This window comes from Chelonia mydas, chromosome 1 (genome assembly GCF_015237465.2).
Source record: "Chelonia mydas isolate rCheMyd1 chromosome 1, rCheMyd1.pri.v2, whole genome shotgun sequence".
Taxonomy (NCBI): Eukaryota; Metazoa; Chordata; order Testudines; family Cheloniidae; genus Chelonia; species Chelonia mydas.
The window spans coordinates 62,828,914-62,846,439 of record NC_057849.1 but is presented as its reverse complement, the minus strand read 5'-3'; the positions used below and the strand labels follow the sequence as shown (position 1 = coordinate 62,846,439).

The 17,526-nt window shown below is 44.8% G+C and overlaps 2 protein-coding genes across 13 annotated transcripts in view; one reads left to right on the top strand and one right to left on the bottom strand.

Moving 5' to 3' along the window:
- Positions 1-14,379, bottom strand: part of ELF1 (E74 like ETS transcription factor 1) — a 145,423-nt gene extending 131,044 nt beyond the window's left edge. Inside the window, exon 1 of one of the 12 annotated variants that reach the window (XM_043533592.1) lies at positions 14,236-14,379. The gene's annotated coding sequence lies outside the window, so the exon portion shown is untranslated. Of the gene's footprint in view, positions 1-13,304; positions 13,493-13,694; positions 13,822-14,235 lie in introns of those variants that run through there. The other 11 variants (XM_037894848.2, XM_043533549.1, XM_043533545.1 and 8 more) reach the window with 11 other exon arrangements.
- The window catches only part of WBP4 (WW domain binding protein 4), a 36,199-nt gene continuing 32,445 nt past the window's right edge, over positions 13,773-17,526 (top strand). Inside the window, exon 1 of the mRNA XM_007061311.4 lies at positions 13,773-13,921. Coding sequence (XP_007061373.1) covers positions 13,920-13,921 — 2 coding nt within the window. The 5' untranslated portion in view covers positions 13,773-13,919. The remainder of the gene's footprint in view (positions 13,922-17,526) is intronic.

The following is a 17,526-nucleotide window of genomic DNA, read 5'->3' as shown; positions in this document are numbered from 1 at the left end:
CTTACTGGAACTGGTGAGGTTTTTAGCTGTATTCAGTTTTATGACCGTACTAGACATAGACTTATGTGTTTTATTTTATCTTGATTGGTAATTCACTTTGCTCTGTCTGTTACTACTTGGAACCACTTAGATCTTACTTTCTGTATTTAATAAAATCACCTTTTACTTATTAATTAACCCAGAGTATGTATTAATACGGGGGGGGGGGGTGAGAACAGCTGTGCATATCTCTCTGTCAGTGTTATAGAGGGTGAACAATTTATGAGTTTACCCTGTATACGCTTTATACAGGGTAAAACGGATTTATATAGGGTTTGGAGTTGGGCACCTGAGTGTTGAAGACAGGAACACTTCTGTAAGCTGCTTTCAGTTAAGCCTACAGCTGTTAGGGGACGTGGTTTAGACCTGGGTCTGGGTTTGCAGCAGGCTAGTGGGTCTGGCTCAAACCAGGCAGGGCACTGAAGTCCTAAGCTGACAGTGCAGGAAAGCAGAAGCAGAAGTAGTCTTGGCACATGAAGTGGCAGCCTCCAAGGGGGTTTCTGTGATCTAACCCATCACACCTGTCATCCTTCTGATGAGCCCAAGGGGCCCCCTAACATATCCCATGCATGTTTAGTGGCACAAGCTAGTGAGGATATCAAGGCAACAGCTTCTCCCAGGGCAGCGACAGATGTTGAAACAGAAGCTGCTGCAGCAGATACCACGTGAACAACTTTCTTCTATTGGGACCCAATGTGTTCAGTTTCCAGCTTGAATACACTATTCATAAACAAGTCATTAAACAAGGTCAAGCAAAAATTTCACAACTGCAGCTCCAGTAATGACATTAAAAGAAAAAAGTAGGGTTTGCTGAAAGAAGCAGCTTGCTAAAGTTCACTTAGATGCTGGTGCACAGCCATGTACTTCAGGCATTCTAATTGCTTAATGCAAGAACATGGGGGGGAGGGGAGAGGAGGGAGGAGGAAGAGTCTCTATGTGCATGTACAAAACAAAATCTACAACAGAACCTTTCTGGAACTTTGCCGCGTTTAAACTGCACGTGTGGATGTAACCAGCATACTTACGCGGGGGGGTGGGGGGGGAGTTGCCACATTCAAATACAAATAAATCAGCAATACCAAACTCATTCCGTGGAACAGGCCGGATTACATTTTCAAGTACGGTCCATGGCTACATTTATTCTGTGGATCACGTTAAAGAAGTGGCCCTGATGTTAATGGGAAGTCAGAATTGAGCTATTAGGTGCTCAAATTAGGGATGCATTGTGTGTCTGGGTTATCTGAAAATCTGGCTCTTAAAATGTCACCATTAGCCTTCAGATTTGATATTCCATTAAGATAATGGGGGTCATTTTACACCTCTATGAACTGTTGTCTCAGGCTAAAACTGCATGACATCAGTTAGCAATCATAAGGGCTATAAATTTTTGGTTTAATGAACTGACTCTAGTGTAAAACCTTAGCAACATTCAGGCAGAATATGTATGGAATGTATGACAAGTCAGATATGCCAGTCTGTTGATGACAAGAGCATCTGAGGTTACCGTGAAGGTTTTGCGCTAGAGTACAAGTCTGATGAAGTTGAGGTATATATTGCTTTTCACTATCTGTTGGAGAGGTGTAACATAGTGGCTTGCCCATAGGGGCTGGAGGGCCTATGGCAGAAGTAGTCAATTATTTTTTTGTCAAGGTCCAAATTTCTTGGTCAAGGTCCAGACTCCAGAAAAACATTTTTCACTCCGCAATAAACAATAACGATAAGTAAATAAAAAGATTTCAGGGTCTGTTCAAAAGCATCTGGTGGTCCGGATTTACCCCACGGTCCACCTATTGACTACCCCTGGTGTAGCATTAGCCAACCCTGAATAGGAAGGAGCCAAAGCTGGATTGGATACGGTGGTTTCACTATAGAAGCAGCAGGAAGTGACAGGGGGGCATAAGTTGCTGGGTCTGACAAATAGCTGTGGAAGAGATGCTCCTGAAGACAGAGCCTCAGGCCTTGTCTCTGTCAAGAACCAGTGTGTGGGCAGTCATGTCCAGTGGTTAGAGCCATAGGTGGTCCAGCATGAGGGATCAAGTCCAAGTCTGTAGCCAGGGTTCAGAGCCAAGGGTTTCAAGTCTGCACTGCTATTTATACCTGTGCTGAGCGTGCAGTGTCTGTACTCCACACGACCCCATACATGTAGAGCTTTCGATGGGAATGTAATGGAGAGCCTTGAAGGGAGAAATTGTTAGTAGTACACTGCAGTCACCCCTGAAGGGGAGGGAGCCTGGGAGACAGCTGATCCCCCTACAGGGGGAAACTGAAAATTGTATGGGGTGTTGTAATGTTGTAGACAGCTTGGCTTAACAGTGAAACCCTTCTGATCTTAAACACAAAAAAGATGCTTACAAGAAGTGGAAGATTGGACAAATGACCAGGGATGAGTATATAAATATTGCTCGGGCATGTAGGAATGAAATCAGGAAGGCTAAATCACACCTGGAGTTGCAGCTAGCGAGGGATGTTAAGAGTAACAAGAAGGGTTTCTTCAGGTATGTTAGCAATAAGAAGAAAGTCAAGGAAAGCGTGGGCCCCTTACTGAATGAGGGAGGCAACCTAGTGACAGAGGATGTGGAAAAAGCTAATGTACTCAATGCTTTTTTTGCCTCTGTCTTCACGAACAAGGTCAGCTCCCAGACTACTGAACTGGGCAGCACAGCATGGGGAGGAGGTGGCCAGCCCTCTGTGAAGGAAGAAGTGGTTCGGGACTATTTAGAAAAACTGGACGTGCACAAGTCCATGGGGCCGGATGCGTTGCATCCGAGAGTGCTAAAGGAATTGGCGGATGTGATTGCAGAGCCATTGGCCATTCTCTTTGAAAACTCGTGGCGATCGGGGGAAGTCCCGGAAGACTGGAAAAAGGCTAATGTAGTGCCAATCTTTAAAAAAGGGAAGAAGGAGGATCCTGGGAACTACAGGCCGGTCAGCCTCACCTCAGTCCCCGGAAAAATCATGGCGCATGTCCTCAAGGAATCAATTCTGAAGCACTTAGACGAGAGGAAAGTGATCAGGAACAGTCAGCATGGATTCACCAAGGGAAAGTCATGCCTGACTAATCTAATTGCCTTCTATGATGAGATAACTTGTTCTGTGGATGAAGGGAAAGCAGTGGACGTGTTATTCCTCAACTTTAGCAAAGCTTTTGACACGGTCTCCCACAGTATTTTTGTTGGCAAGTTAAAGAAGTATGGGCTGGATGGATGCACTACAAGGTGGGTAGAAAGTTGGCTAGATTGTCGGGCTCAGCGGGTAGTGATCAATGGCTCCATGTCTAGTTGGCAGCCGGTATCTAGCGGAGTGCCCCAACGGTCGGTCCTGGGGCCGGTTTTGTTCAATATCTTCATTAATGATCTGGAGGATGGTGTGGATTGCACCCTCAGCAACTTTGCAGATGACACTAAACTGGGAGGAGTGGTAGATACGCTGGAGGGTAGGGATAGGATACAGAGGGACCTAGAAAATTGGAGGATTGGGCCAAAAGAAATCTGATGAGGTTCAACAAGGACAAGTGCAGAGGCCTGCACTTAGGACGGAAGAATCCAATGCACCGCTACAGACTAGGGACCGAATGGCTAGGCAGCAGTTCTGCAGAGAAGGACCTCGGGGTTACAGTGGACGAGAAGCTGGATATGAGTCAACAGTGTGCCCTTGTTGCCAAGAAGGCCAATGGCATTTTGGGATGTATAAGTAGAGGCATTGCCAGCAGATCGACGGACGTGATCGTTCCCCTCTATTCGACATTGGTGAGGCCTCATCTGGAGTACTGTGTCCAGTTTTGGGCCCCACACTACAAAAGGAAGTGGAGAAATTGGAGAGAGTCCAGCGAAGGGCAACAAAAATGATTAGGGATCTGGAACACATGACTTATGAGGAGAGGCTGAGGGAACTGGGATTGTTTAGTCTACGGAAGAGAAGAATGAGGGGGGATTTGATAGCTGCTTTTAACTACCTGAAAGGTGGATCCAAAGAGGATGGTTCTAGACTATTCTCAGTTGTAGAAGAGGACAGGACAAGGAGTAATGGTCTCAAGTTGCAGTGGGGGAGATTTAGGCTGGATATTAGGAAAAACTTTTTCATTAGGAGGGTGGTGAAACACTGGAATGCGTTACCTAGGGAGGTGGTGGAATCCCCTTCCTTAGAAGTTTTTAAGGTCAGGTTTGACAAAGCCCTGGCTGGGATGATTTAGTTGGGATTGGTCCTGCTCTGGGCAGGGGGTTGGACTAGATGACCTCCAGAGGTCCCTTCCAACTCTGTTATTCTATGATTCTAGTGTATTATTGACAGTGAGTAGGCAATGTGAAATGGAAGGCAAGAGACTTTTCCCGTAACCTCTTATTTCTGTGCTTTTCATGTTTTAAATTGGTGTGTCCTGATGCAACTTTTACGGTCACTAAATGAAATCTGTGTGTTTATTTCCTTTTTTTTTTTTTTTTTTTTTTTAAACATGGTTTTCATGTATCAGTGAGTAGGTTCCATGGATCAGGAAGGAGAAAGGGTGAGATGACAAATGACTGAAATGTTTAACTCCTGTATTTTAGTGTCATGCTATAATATATAGATTATAATAATTGTTGTGTGTTACAAGATGTCCTCTCATTGTGTAATTTGTTTTAAAAACGAAAATGTCAAAAATAAGATGCGTCACACACAACCATAACATCCATCACATGGGTCAACAACAAGGATTTAAACAATGGCCCTTCAGACCCCCAGATCCGATCTCTATTACTTGAGCTATAGGAGTATTTGCAAGTCTCTATTTAGTTCACCAATAGATGAGACTTAACTTACTTTCCCAGTGGGTTACATAGGTGCTTACTGGATAGCAGTCACATACAGAAGACAGTTATGTCCCTGATTTTGGGAGAAGTGTGTTATTTAGTGGTCAGAGCTCATCTAATCCAGCTCTCAACTCTCAGCTTTTCCAGACTACTGTACCCCTTTCAGGAGTCTGATTTGTCTTGCATACCCCAAGTTTCACCTCACTTAGAAACCTCGGGATTTGGTTTCAGCCCCATGCAGCAGGGCTTGGGCTTTCTGCCCTGGGCCCCTGAAAGCCTAACACTGGCCCTGGCGACCCCATTAAAACGAACTTGCCCACAGTTTGAGAACCGCTGATATAGTATGTAGAGCAGTACAAAACAAATAATTGTCTGTGTGAAATTTTAGTTTGTACTGATTTTGCTACTGCTTTTTATGTAGCCTATTGTAAAACCAAGCAAATATCTAGATAAGTTGATGTTCCAGAACCCCTGGAAAACTTCTATGTACCCCTGGTTGAGAACCACTGATCTAACCAAAGCATGCTCAGTATGAAAGGAAGCATGGCTAAGAAGTTAAGATTTGGGCCTACCGTGCTGGACTAGGCCCTTCCTGACTAAGCCTGCAGTGACTCTGTGAGAGAGGCTTGAAGCTGCTATGTAATGTTATGAACACAGTGTGACAGATATGACAAGATTCTCAGCAAACCTTATGGAATTAAGTTAAACCTTATTGAATTACATTTAATACCTTTGAGGTCCATTGTATTGAAAATGTGAATGTTTGTGTACTATTGGGAGATTGTATGGAACTTCTCTAGGAGGAAGAAGGATTAATGCAATCTCTGGAAGATAACATGACCTTCAAAAACTATGCTGATCAATATAGAAGACAGTTGATCTTTTGGGACAATGTGTGTGAAGTAGAATTCTTAGAAAATACTGGGTAGGAAGAGATTACAAGCCCCCACCTACAATTCAGCCTTTGAAGCTTTGCTGGGGGTGGGGGAGGGAGGAAGACCTTTTGTCTGCAGATCGCCTGTGACGGGAGGACATATCAAAGACCCAATCTGGATTCTCCAGGGGCCAACAGACAAAAAAGGATTTTTAGATAAATAGCCTGGTCCTAAACAGGCTCAGGGCTTTTGTTCTGATCCCACAAATGGACCAGACCTCTGGTTCACAATCCTTAGGGAAGGGTTTGAAAGACTAACAGTTGGAACAACTAACACCAATCAGAGCCCTTGTGGAGACTGGAGAGGGGGTTGATCTCTGTCAAGACTATAAGCACGCATGTATTTTACTGCTTTTAAACATTCACTCTGTAGTACTTTTACCTTAAGATTAAAATATGCTTGCTTAGAAAGAACTGTGTGGTAACTTATAACTGTAGCAATTACACTGTGTACTGTCTGAGAAGAGAAGCAAAGCAGGTCTGCTCAGGAAGACTGTCTTTTACTGCAAACAACACAATTAAGGCAGGGAACTGTTCAGCCTGGAAACACCCTGGACAGAAGGGAGAGAGATGAGAGACTTCACGCAAGAGAGGCAACGACGAGGGAGCCAGAAACTTAAGAGTGGGCATCCTTACTGAGCCACTGACGGGAAACAGCTGCAGTTGTCCTGAACTGTGACACTAAGGTCTAACAATTGTTTGAACATTGTATGCAACTTGGTCAATGCAGGGAAGTTATTGTATATTTGGATTGTAAAACTTTCCTCTATAAATGCATTGAATCTATCTTAATGGGGGGCTGTGGGAGAGAAAACAGGGAAGCAACACAAGTAGTCCTAAGCACATACTTGGAAGACAATGGGGGCAGCTGTTAACTTTAAGGAGCCTGTCTCCACCAAGTTGCAAACTTTGTTTTGCCAAAGATGGGATTACTAGATTAAAAGGCTACAAACAGTTAAAAAGTGTTATGATTCCTACAAAGTGGAGTGAGTTGCCAGGGGCTGTCCAGGGAGCATCAGTGAGTTCTGAAAGGGCAACAGACAGAAAAACAGGCTCTGTGGAAGAGACTATAGGGAGCTAGGCCTACTATGGTCCCCATGTAGAATATGGTTAAACACCTGGTAAGCTAGACATGCATACACTGTTTTTTATTGTTTCAAGTTCTGTTTTCTCAAATGCTTTTATTTGAAATAAATGATACATGGTTTTAATGAGACTATTTGGTCACTGATTACCACTGTCAGTGCCCCAGAGGGAACATAACTGCATGGTTGAAGACAAGGGTAATCAATTATTTTTTGTCAAGGTCCAAATGTCTTGGTCAAGATATAGTCAATGTCCAGGCTCCAGAGAGAAGAATGAAAAACCCAACAATAACGATAAGTAAATAAAAATATTTTGGAGTTCATTCAAAAATGTCTAAATCAGAAAGCCTAAATCATAGCTGCTGAGGCAATCACAGTTAGTACCAAAGGACTGCCACCCAGGAACTGGCCTGAGAGTGGGAGAATCACATGATTCCCCCACAAAGCTCTGTTAACTAACTTGTAAAATGAGTTAGCAACTCATACTTAACTACCTTCTCAGGTTGGGATTCATGGCATTGGTCCCTAATAAGTGTGAGGCGGTGCATTGGAATATAAACCACACTCAAGCTATGTCCACACTACAGACCTTACAGTGGCACAGCTGTGTCGCTGCAGCTGCGCCACTGAAAGATCTCTGGTGTAGCCACTCTATGCAGGCCGGAGAGAGCTCTCCCATTGGCATAATTAAACGACCCACAATGAGCAGCGGTAGCTATGTTGGCAGGAGAGCGTCTCCTGCTCACATAGCACTATTCACAGGGGTGCTTTTGTAGGTGAAACTTATGTCAGTCAGGAGTGTGGTTTTTTCCACACCCCTGATCAACAAAAGTTTCACCAACAACAGTGCTAGTGTAGACATAGCCTAAATAGACATGAAATTTGAACTCATCTCCTGTTTCCCAGTTCAACTTTCTCCTAAGTTATGGGAGAGTTAGTCTCAAGTTTTTGAGATTTCTTGCAAAGGGTGTCCCAAATAAACCTATGAAACTGATATTGCCAACCGCAAGTGCTCAAAAATCATGAGTTACACCATTAAAAAAACATGAGATTAAAAAATAATTAAGTTAGGGTTCTTCTTTGCCTTCTTGGGTTTTGAGCCTTTAGGTTCATGTTTTCAAGCTTTCGTCGGCAATGATAAGGGCTAGAAACTTCCTTGTTTTAAAAAAAAAAAAAAAAAAAATGTTCCTGTGTTCAAGTCTCTGAGCTGGGACATCACAAGAACACACCAAATATTTTGAGACTCATGATAAAAATCACAACAGTTGGCAAAACTGCAATCCATGGAAAAATTTCAAAACAGGGATCACGTTGAAACTCTTATAATCCTGTCAATATCAATCCAATTTTCACCAAATCACCATAAAAGATTCAAATAGTACTCAAAGTTTATTTTCTGTTTCACTTTTTGCCATGTCAAATGAGATTTTTACAAAACAGAGGTTTAAACCTCCTGTTACACTGAAAATTTCTGACAACCTTAATTTTTATAATGTGCTAGATCCTTACCCAATGGATAGCACAGTATCATCCATTTCATCCGATGAAGTGAGCTGTAGCTCACGAAAGCTCATGCTCAAATAAATTGGTTAGTCTCTAAGGTGCCACAAGTACTCCTTTTCTTTTTATCCATTTCATTGTATATAGAATTAGGCCATATGGGCTGAATCCTACAAACTTTTACTCATTGGGATAGCCCCTACACACAGGGGTGTTGACAGGGCTGCTCACATGAGTGAAGCCCCAAATCTTGCAAATACTTAACAGTGAGACTACTTACACGCTTTCAATGGAAGTGTACATATGCACGTTTGCAGGATCAGAGCTGAACTTCTACCAGCATGGCTATATTGGTCAAGGGTATTAGGAGGTGGGATCCCTATCTGGTACCCCCGGCGCAGTTATATCAGCAAAACTGCTTTTACAGATGCAGTTTGTTTTGTTCATAGCTGGTGATTTTATTGTATTGGAACAAAGCATCTTTGCCAGTTTAGCTATGTCCACACTAGGGGAACTTTGCCAGTACAGCACACTGGCATTCCCATACTGGTAAAGCATTCCCAGTTTAGAGACAGTCTGTTTCATTGTAAAGATCTATCTTGTTTATCATCACCTAATTTGACTTCTCCAGTGCTCTCTAAATGAGGGGGGAAATGGGAAAGCAACTGGTAACTTCACTGTCTACTGAAATACCACTTATTTAAAAATCCCCATGTTAAAAACTAGTACTGTATTAAAAGTGTGAACCAAGAAGTCCAAAGGTAAAGCCGTTACCTGGAGAAACGGTGCAAGATATCAGAGGCATCAGCTCAGGGCATATATATCACTTACCATTTATACTACAACACAATAGGCACAAAAGAATGAATTAAGGATGGAGTGTCCTTCCTTAACTTTAATTATTTTTTTTTGCTCAACTATGGTGTAGAAATAGATTTGTGTTACAGTAAAAAAATGACAGGTTTCAGAGTAGCAGCCATGTTAGTCTGTATCCGCAAAAAGAAAAGGAGTACTTGTGGCACCGTAGAGGCTAAGTACTCTTTTTTTTTTTTTTTTTTAGTAAAAAAAATGAAGAAAGTATGGAACTATAAACATGATTTCATAAATATCTATGACTCAAGTGCCGCTCCCAAGCCAAATGAAACTTTCACCTTTAATATGGAAGCATTCTCAAGGAGACAACAAGTCTTTGTGCCCAATGCTTTAATTTGATCTGAGCAGACAGCCAGCTGGAAGTCTGTTCCAGTTTATGCAGTTTAGGTGCAGCCCCAAGGCTGCTGATAAGAAAGCAATACAGTCCCTGCTCAACTACAGTCTGGTTTACCTACCTGATACAAAATAAAAAGACCTCAAGAAAGATTTATTTTTTTAAAATGGCTGCCTAAAGTTAGGCTCCTGTGTTCATATTTAGGATTCTAAATAAGCAGCCAGATTTTCAGAAGTGCTGAGCACCCAACATCTCCCTCTGACATCTATAGGACCTTTTGAGTACTCAGCACTTTTGAAAAATCAGTTCACTTTTGATGCATAACTTTTAAATATAAAAGTTATCTTGGCCCAAATGTGGAAAAAACTTATGCCAAAGACCATTAGACAGACTTATGAAGCAGCTCTGCCAGCTTTTGTGGTACTTAGTCCATGCTGGCTCTATGGCACAATTGTTTTAGGCACGCACTTCACTGCAGGATTAATAGGTTTCTGAGGCACACAATATAGGGTGAGTCTACCCTAACAGTATAATTTATGAACAGTTTATGAGCTTGGAAGGTGTGGGTTTCTAGAACTCACAACTTTGGGAAGCAATTTTCTGCAGCTCCTCTATAAATTAGTTCTTAGCAATTGTTAAGGCATCTTGAGACAGATTAGGAACATGTAAACCACTGCTTTTATTTATTTCAGAGGGTCCACTTTAATGTTCTCCTCACTAGTAAATTAAATACTGTGAACTAAATAAAAGTGGGGTGGGGGGAGAGAAAACCTTTTGTAGTGGTAAACACCCATTTTTTCATGCTTTGTGTGTATAAAAAGATCTTCTATACTTTCCACAGTATGCATCCGATGAAGTGAGCTGTAGCTCACGAAAGCTTATGCTCAAATAAATTGGTTAGTCTCTAAGGTGCCACAAGTACTCCTTTTCTTTTTGCGAATACAGACTAACACGGCTGTTACTCTGAAACCTGTGAACTAAATAGTGCAAACTAAAACCTCTTATAATTAAATAAAAACAGTTCTGAATTGACTTACTCTACATGTTAAAAATTCTCTAAACCAAATTAAATTGTTATTAAACTGCATTAATGTTTCAATATAAATAAAAATAAATGTTTGTATAGTATTGAAATTTGTCCATTGGGTGGCAGCCATGTTTCAAAAAAAGAAAAGGAGTACTTGTGGCACCTTAGAGACTAACAAATTTATTTGAGCATAACTTATGCTCAAATAAATTTGTTAGTCTCTAAGGTGCCACAAGTACTCCTCTTCTTTTTGCAGATACAGACTAACCCGGCTGCTATTCTGAAACCAGTCATGTTTCACTGAGCCAAAACACATACATACACACAAATTAAGCATCAAAAATATTATGCCTGTTACATGTCTGGAAACAAAAAACAGCAGTTAAAAGGAACAATAAAACCATCCCACTGGGCTTCTGTACATATATCACTTAGCTTGCTCCCAGTTTTAATATCTTCACTTTGGCTTCTGGTTTGTGCTACTATGGATTTTAACACGCTGCGCTGTTCGCACTTAACACTCTGCAGGAGGTCTATAGCTCTGTAAGACTTTGCATCATTTCACTGAACATGCAAAGATTTAGCCAAGTTTCTTAATACTAATTCATAGCAATACTGTAACAGCTTCTTCAGAGAGGTTATGGTGGAATTCAATTTGGGATTTCTAAAGCTGAATGCATAATAAAGTTATGAAGATCAATTACTTTACATACAAAGGAGAAACTTTTAGACATTAGTCTTTTGACTATTTCACTTTAAGGAAAATATTAAAAGAAATGTTGGTCTAATAGTCAACAATATTCCTTTGTAAATACAAGTTTTAAGTTTAGAGGAATACAAAGGAAGTATAATAAAACCAGTATGCTTTTTCCACCACATTCTCATTAAGTCATCTTAGCAGATTCATTTCATGGTTTATTTTAACAACTATTTCCAAAGGAGAGTATGTAGACCAAGTTTCAAGCCAGTGAACATCTGATAACTAAGTTGTAAACTACACAAAAAATGGGGGGTTATAATGGAAACGCTGACAGATGTATAACTACTGCAGTTAGCTATGACATTCGGATCACACAGCCTCCTTCAGAAAAAAAGCAAAATTACTTTCTTTTTTGTAGTATGTTTTTTAGGAAGCCTAAGAGTAAAAAAGTTTGTTGCTATCTTTGTTTTCTATTTTTGTTGTGAATATAAGATAACGTTTTTGTTCCATTTACAACTCACTTTTTTTTTCTTTTCTTTTTTTTGGGTAACAAACAATAATGGCCTCTGTATTCAATGAAAGTCTGAAATGAGTCATCAGACTTCTTCCTCCTCCCCTGGATGACTATAGCAAAAGCTGTCAGTTGTGATTACCCCCCTTACGCAAACACTTGGATTGTGCAGAAAGAAAGAAAACCAATAAACTCGGGGGACCAGGCTCCAATAGTATGGGGGCCACAAGGAGGGGAGTGTTAAGACCTTTAAACTTACTCTGAGCTACTTCTCCAATATACAAATAATGATGATTGTCTGCTCCATGTTTAAGATGCTTCCCAGCCAACTTAGTGCCTAAGAGTCATAGCTAAGTGATAAACATCATCACCTCCAGATGCAGAAACAGCCAATCTGGGGCTGACATGTAGATGCATTTAGAAAGAGGCAGCAACAAGCTGCTGCTGCAGTGAGTACAAACACACACACACACACACAGTCTAGCAATCATATGGCGCATGCACACCTTGTATTTCTCTGAGCCCAGCCCGGAGCCCTTCATTACAGGACAAGACCAAATAGTGTTGAGTGCACAGGTGCGAGTGTATGTAACTCTGCAGAGCTGCACACACCACACACACTGCACAGGCAGAGCAGCTACCTGAAACTCCCCCAGTCCCTCTAACCCCAATATCAGTTCAGAAAGCCTGCCTGAACCAGGACAGCTGCCAGGGGGGATTAGAGAAAGGGATCCTGGTGAGGGGCAACATAGGGGGAGAGGATTGGGGGGGAGAGTCCCGGGCGGGGGGCACAGAGGATCGGGTGAGGGGGGAGGGAGAGTCGGGGGGGTGACAGAGAGGATCCGTGAGAGTTAAGGGAGAGCCTGGGGGTGGGGAGAGCACCCGGGGGGGGGGGCACAGATCAGGTGATGGGGGGAGGAGAGTGCCCCGGGGGAGGGCACAGAGGATTGGGGGAGGGGACAGCCACGGGGGAAGGGGCGGAAAGGATCGGGTGGGGGGGTGGCAGAGCCCCCGGGGGGGGGTCACAGAGGGTCTGGTGAGGGGGGGGCAGAACGACCCAGGGGGGCACAGAGGGTCGAGTGAGCGGTTCTGGTGAGCAGGGGCATGGGGGAGCCGAGGGGTTTGGGTCTGGTGATGGGGGGGAGCTCAGGTTCTGATGAAGGGAAGTGTGGAGTGGGGGGTCTGGTGAAGAGCGAGAGAGCCGGAGGATAGGATCTGGGGAGGTGAAGCCCAGGGGAGGAGCAGCGGTGAGGGGCAGTACAGGGAGGGAGGTCTGCCGAGCGGGAGCGTGGGGGGAGCCGGTGAGAGGGGAAGAACGAGGAAAGGGGGGGGGGGGGTCCTGGTGCGGGATGTGGGGGAGCACACACACAGCGGGGTCTGGTGACAGGGAGCGAGGGGATCAGGTGAAAGGCAGCACAGGGGAGCTGCGGGGTCAGGGGCAGCCCGGTGCGGAGGGGGCCGGAGAGAAGGCACCGCGGCGGGTGGGGGCGGGGGGGGCGACAAGCAGTGTCAGTTACCGAATGCACGAGGCTCAAACTCCACGGAAAGTTGGCGCAGCCGCGTGGGTCGCTGCGCCGCGCCCCGGCCAGGCTGCGGGCGCCTCGCGTACAGCCGGGACGAGCCGGAGCCGGAGCCAGGCGCTCCCGTCCGTGTCCCCAGTGTCATTCGCCCCACCCCACCCCCGCGGGCCGAGTCCCGGGGGGGTTCCCCGCCCCGCAGCGGGACTCCCCGCGTCACGGGGCGAGCGCAGCTCCCGGCCCCCGCCCGGCCAGCCCCGGGGGGGCAGCGCCCCCCGCCCTGTAGTTCCGACGAGGCGGGCCCCGCGCCTCCCCCCCAGGTGCGCAGGGAGTGTTGGCACTAGGGGAAGGGGCGTCAGGAGCAACCTGTAGCGCGTGCGAGTCACTCACCGAGTCGCCGTGGCTCCCTTGCTCAGCGCCTCCCCGCAGAGCGCTGATGACTGACTCTTGGGGGGGGGCGGGGAGCGCGGCTTGAGCCTTCTCGGCGCCCGTAGCTCCAGACCGTGTGACGGGCCAGACTGTGCCTGTGCTGAGTGCGGCACCTCGGGCCGTTCGAAGGGGCCCGGCGCGCGGGGCTGGGAGCAGGGCGGCGGCAGCCGGAGCAGGGCGGCGGCGATGTGAGTGTCTGTGAGGGGCCATCCCAACCCCCCTGCCCCTGTGGGGGGGAGAGGGAGCAGGGAGCCTCTCCCCCCGCCGTGTGCGTGGAACGGATCCTCCTCCCCGTGCCGCAGCCAGCAACCCCGTAGTGCAGGGTAGGGGGCTGCCGGCCCCAGCATACGCGCTGCTGGGGGTTTCCCGGCGGTGCACGTGCCCCACTGGGGAGCAACTAGCTCCCAACAGGGATCTCCACGGTGCAGCCTCCTCCTTACCCCGGGGTAGCAGAGCACCCCGGCTGCCTAAAACCATCAGTGCTTCAAAATATATCCCTCACCTGTGCCACTAATAACACCCACGGTGATGACCGACGAGGATTTGACAAACTTGATTCACGTCTCCCCCACTTGGTGCTGTTTGTTTTGTGTCTGTGACTCTTGTCTTAATCTGTGGGAAGCAACCTGGGCAGCTTCACTTTCTGTTTCTCTTGAACTTCACTTTTTTGTGCTGCAAAGTGCTGCAATCTTTGGGTGGTAAACACTGCAGAGGAGCGTTTACATTTCATTCCCTAAAACAGGACTCCTTGAGTGCCTGGGGCTCTAGATAGAGTTGGTGTTGAAGAAATCAATATAGATACATAAATTTAATACTCTTTTAAATGATTGGAAACAGTAATATTTAATTTTAGCTGTTACATTTTGTCTTACAGTATTTAAGTTTTGGCCTTAATCGACTTCACAATAACGAGTTAAATAGTCATTGTACATCAGGTGACTAAGATTTGTTCTAGTGTCCCTTTAATCTCCTTCCTTTATGTTTCTGCAATTTGCATTTTTTGCTAAATATACTTAAATGCAGTGCTATTTATTTCAATCGGCAGTAGCAATGCTTTTGTATGGTTTCCATAACCTGTTAGGATTTCACAAATTAATTGTTCACGCAACCTGAAACAGACCAGTACTTGGTTTAGAGTTTTTTTCCTTCCCTGTTACTGTATGATAAGGTTGCCACAGTTCAGAGCAACTAAACCTGAATTCCTGCTCCATGGTCCAGCAAGTGAAGCCATGCTTGGCTTCCAGCTCCTCAGTCATCACTTCACTCGGGCAGAAACCTGCATCTCTCTCCCTTGAAATTGGAGTTTTTGCAGGCTGCATGGTTCCCTGCTAACACTGTGTTATTCCCAGCAAACCTGAATGGCTAAACAGGTCAGAATCTGTGCTTTGTTCAGAGACTATTAAAAGTGTAATTGCCTAGTTATAAGTTACCACACATCTCATTCTAAACAAGCTCATTTATTCTTAAAGTGATAGCATTACAGAGAAAACATTAAAAACAATAAAATAACCTACATGCATGCTAATAAGCTTACCAAAATCACTCTTCCCCAGGTACACAAGTGCTCAGGCAGGAAGGAGTCAATCCTTCGCACGCACAGACTGGGTAAATCAGCCTATGTCTTTATGCAGGTTGGGCCTTTCACCTACAGTCTTGATGAACGGGTAATCAGCATACAGTGTTTTTTTCCTCAGGGTATAGCTTCAAAAGGTAAGGTTCACACACAGTTCAGCCAATCCAATCCAATAGTTCAGTCCTTTGATCACACAGGCCCACAATAATTCATAATCTTTGCATTTAATGTAATGGACTCCAAAGGTACTTAAACTTAATTCAACAGCGTAACGCAGGAAATGAGTATTAGATGGTGTAGGTTGTAACCTGGGCCCTGTCCTCATTAGTATCAACCATGCTAGCTACAACTGTGATTAATGGCATGTCTATACTTATGGCTAAATTGGCACTGCTGCAATCGATGCAGCGGTGTCGATTTAGCTGGTCTAGTGAAGACCTGCTAAGTTGATGGCAGAGCACTCTCCCATCGACTTTTGTACTCCAGCTCCCCGAGAAGCATCTCCCGTCGACACAGCACCGTTTAAACACCGCTGTAAGTCGTCCTAAGTTATGTTGACTTCCATTACATAACGTAACTGAAGTAGCATAACTTAGGTCAACTTACAGCTTTAGTGCAGACAAGCCCTAACTGTAATTATTGCTAGCATTGTTATTGCACAGTTCCCCAACCATTGTGCACTGGTTTATTTTTTGTTTGAGAAGCAGGCCAGATCCTGTTACTCAGTGGAATCCCTGTACTCCCACAGAGATCTAGTGACTTCAGTGGAGCTCCACGTGTGGGTACAAGGATACGACCGCACTGATCCAGTTGTGAATTTCATCTTATGTACTGCTGTACATGTTTATATTGCTTTACAAAATAGAAAAACTGATTTTTTTAAATAATTTACAATCCAAGGCCCTAATCCACACAGATAGACCCTGCACCAGTCCAGACCCATTGTATGGGCACATGCATCAGCCTATGGAAATTGTCTTGCAGGGTAGGAGCCTGTGTTATTTTATTTCTTTGGAATTATATAGTAATAAAAAAGGGGACGGAGGGAATGTTGAATGGAAACAAATTACAGCTAAGAAATAAAATTAAATAGTATCTTGTCCCAATCAGCCTGCAGCAAAACACAAAACTTCCCTTTCCTATGCAGTTATAACCATAATCAAATCCCACCCTCTGCCACAGCCCACAAAAATTGATGCATCTTGCAGCATGCCTGAAGGCCAACAGATCCAGGGTCATTTTGGACAGGGGTGGGAACTGGGAGCTTGTTCCTAAGCTGTTGTATATGGAAAAGGCTCGACCATCAGCCCCCCTCTCTTTTAAATCAAGGGACATCCAGTTGTAGGACTGTCTGCAGGTTTTTGGTAAGTGATACAATATTCATGTCTTTTCCCAGGGAAAAGGCTGGGTAATCTTTAGTCAAATAGCACTGTGAATTTAGAATTATTTCTGTTAAAGAAATGAGGCAAGTTGGGATAGATATCACATAAAGCTCCATTGGTGCCTCCTAGTTTTAGCATCCTGAGCAGGTAAGCCTGTGTTCTCACCTCAGCTGAAAATTCAGGATACATACATCTATTTGCATTGAAATGAGAGAAGGATTTCAAGGTGAGACTAGTACACAATAGGTGAAATCCTGACCCCCTGGAAGTCAATGTCAATGTTTCCATTGACTCAGTGATTTTTCATCCCATGTCCTTGCCTGCAGGTCCCAAGACTATGCTTCCTCTGCCATTTTGAGGAGCAGTTATTGAGTGAAGATGCTGTGAAAGCCTTCCCTGGGGGTGGGCAGTTGTGGCCATTGACCTGAACCCCTGTTCACAGTACCAGGAAAACTTGTTCCCTGCTGGCTTCTAGAGGTCTGGTCAGCCCTAATTTTAAAGCCCAATCCAATCCTGACTAGACCACAGCCAGTCCAAATCTGAGCCCATCAAGTTGTTTTTATACCCGACCCAACCCGAACCTTGTAGTTGGGTGGTCCCATCGGGTCTTGGCTGGATTGCAAGCCTCTACTTCACTCTCTGACCTCACCCCAGCCCACGGCTCCCCACAGCAACTGTGCCAAACTCAGGCCTGGGAGCCCTGCACCCCCTGTCCTGTCTCTAGTCCTACACTCTGCTGTACCCTGCAGGAAGCTCCATCAATGCCACTGCTGGGCACAGACATTTCAGACTCCACCAGGGCTCCTTCCTGCAGGACTGGGATGGCCCGTCCTAGATG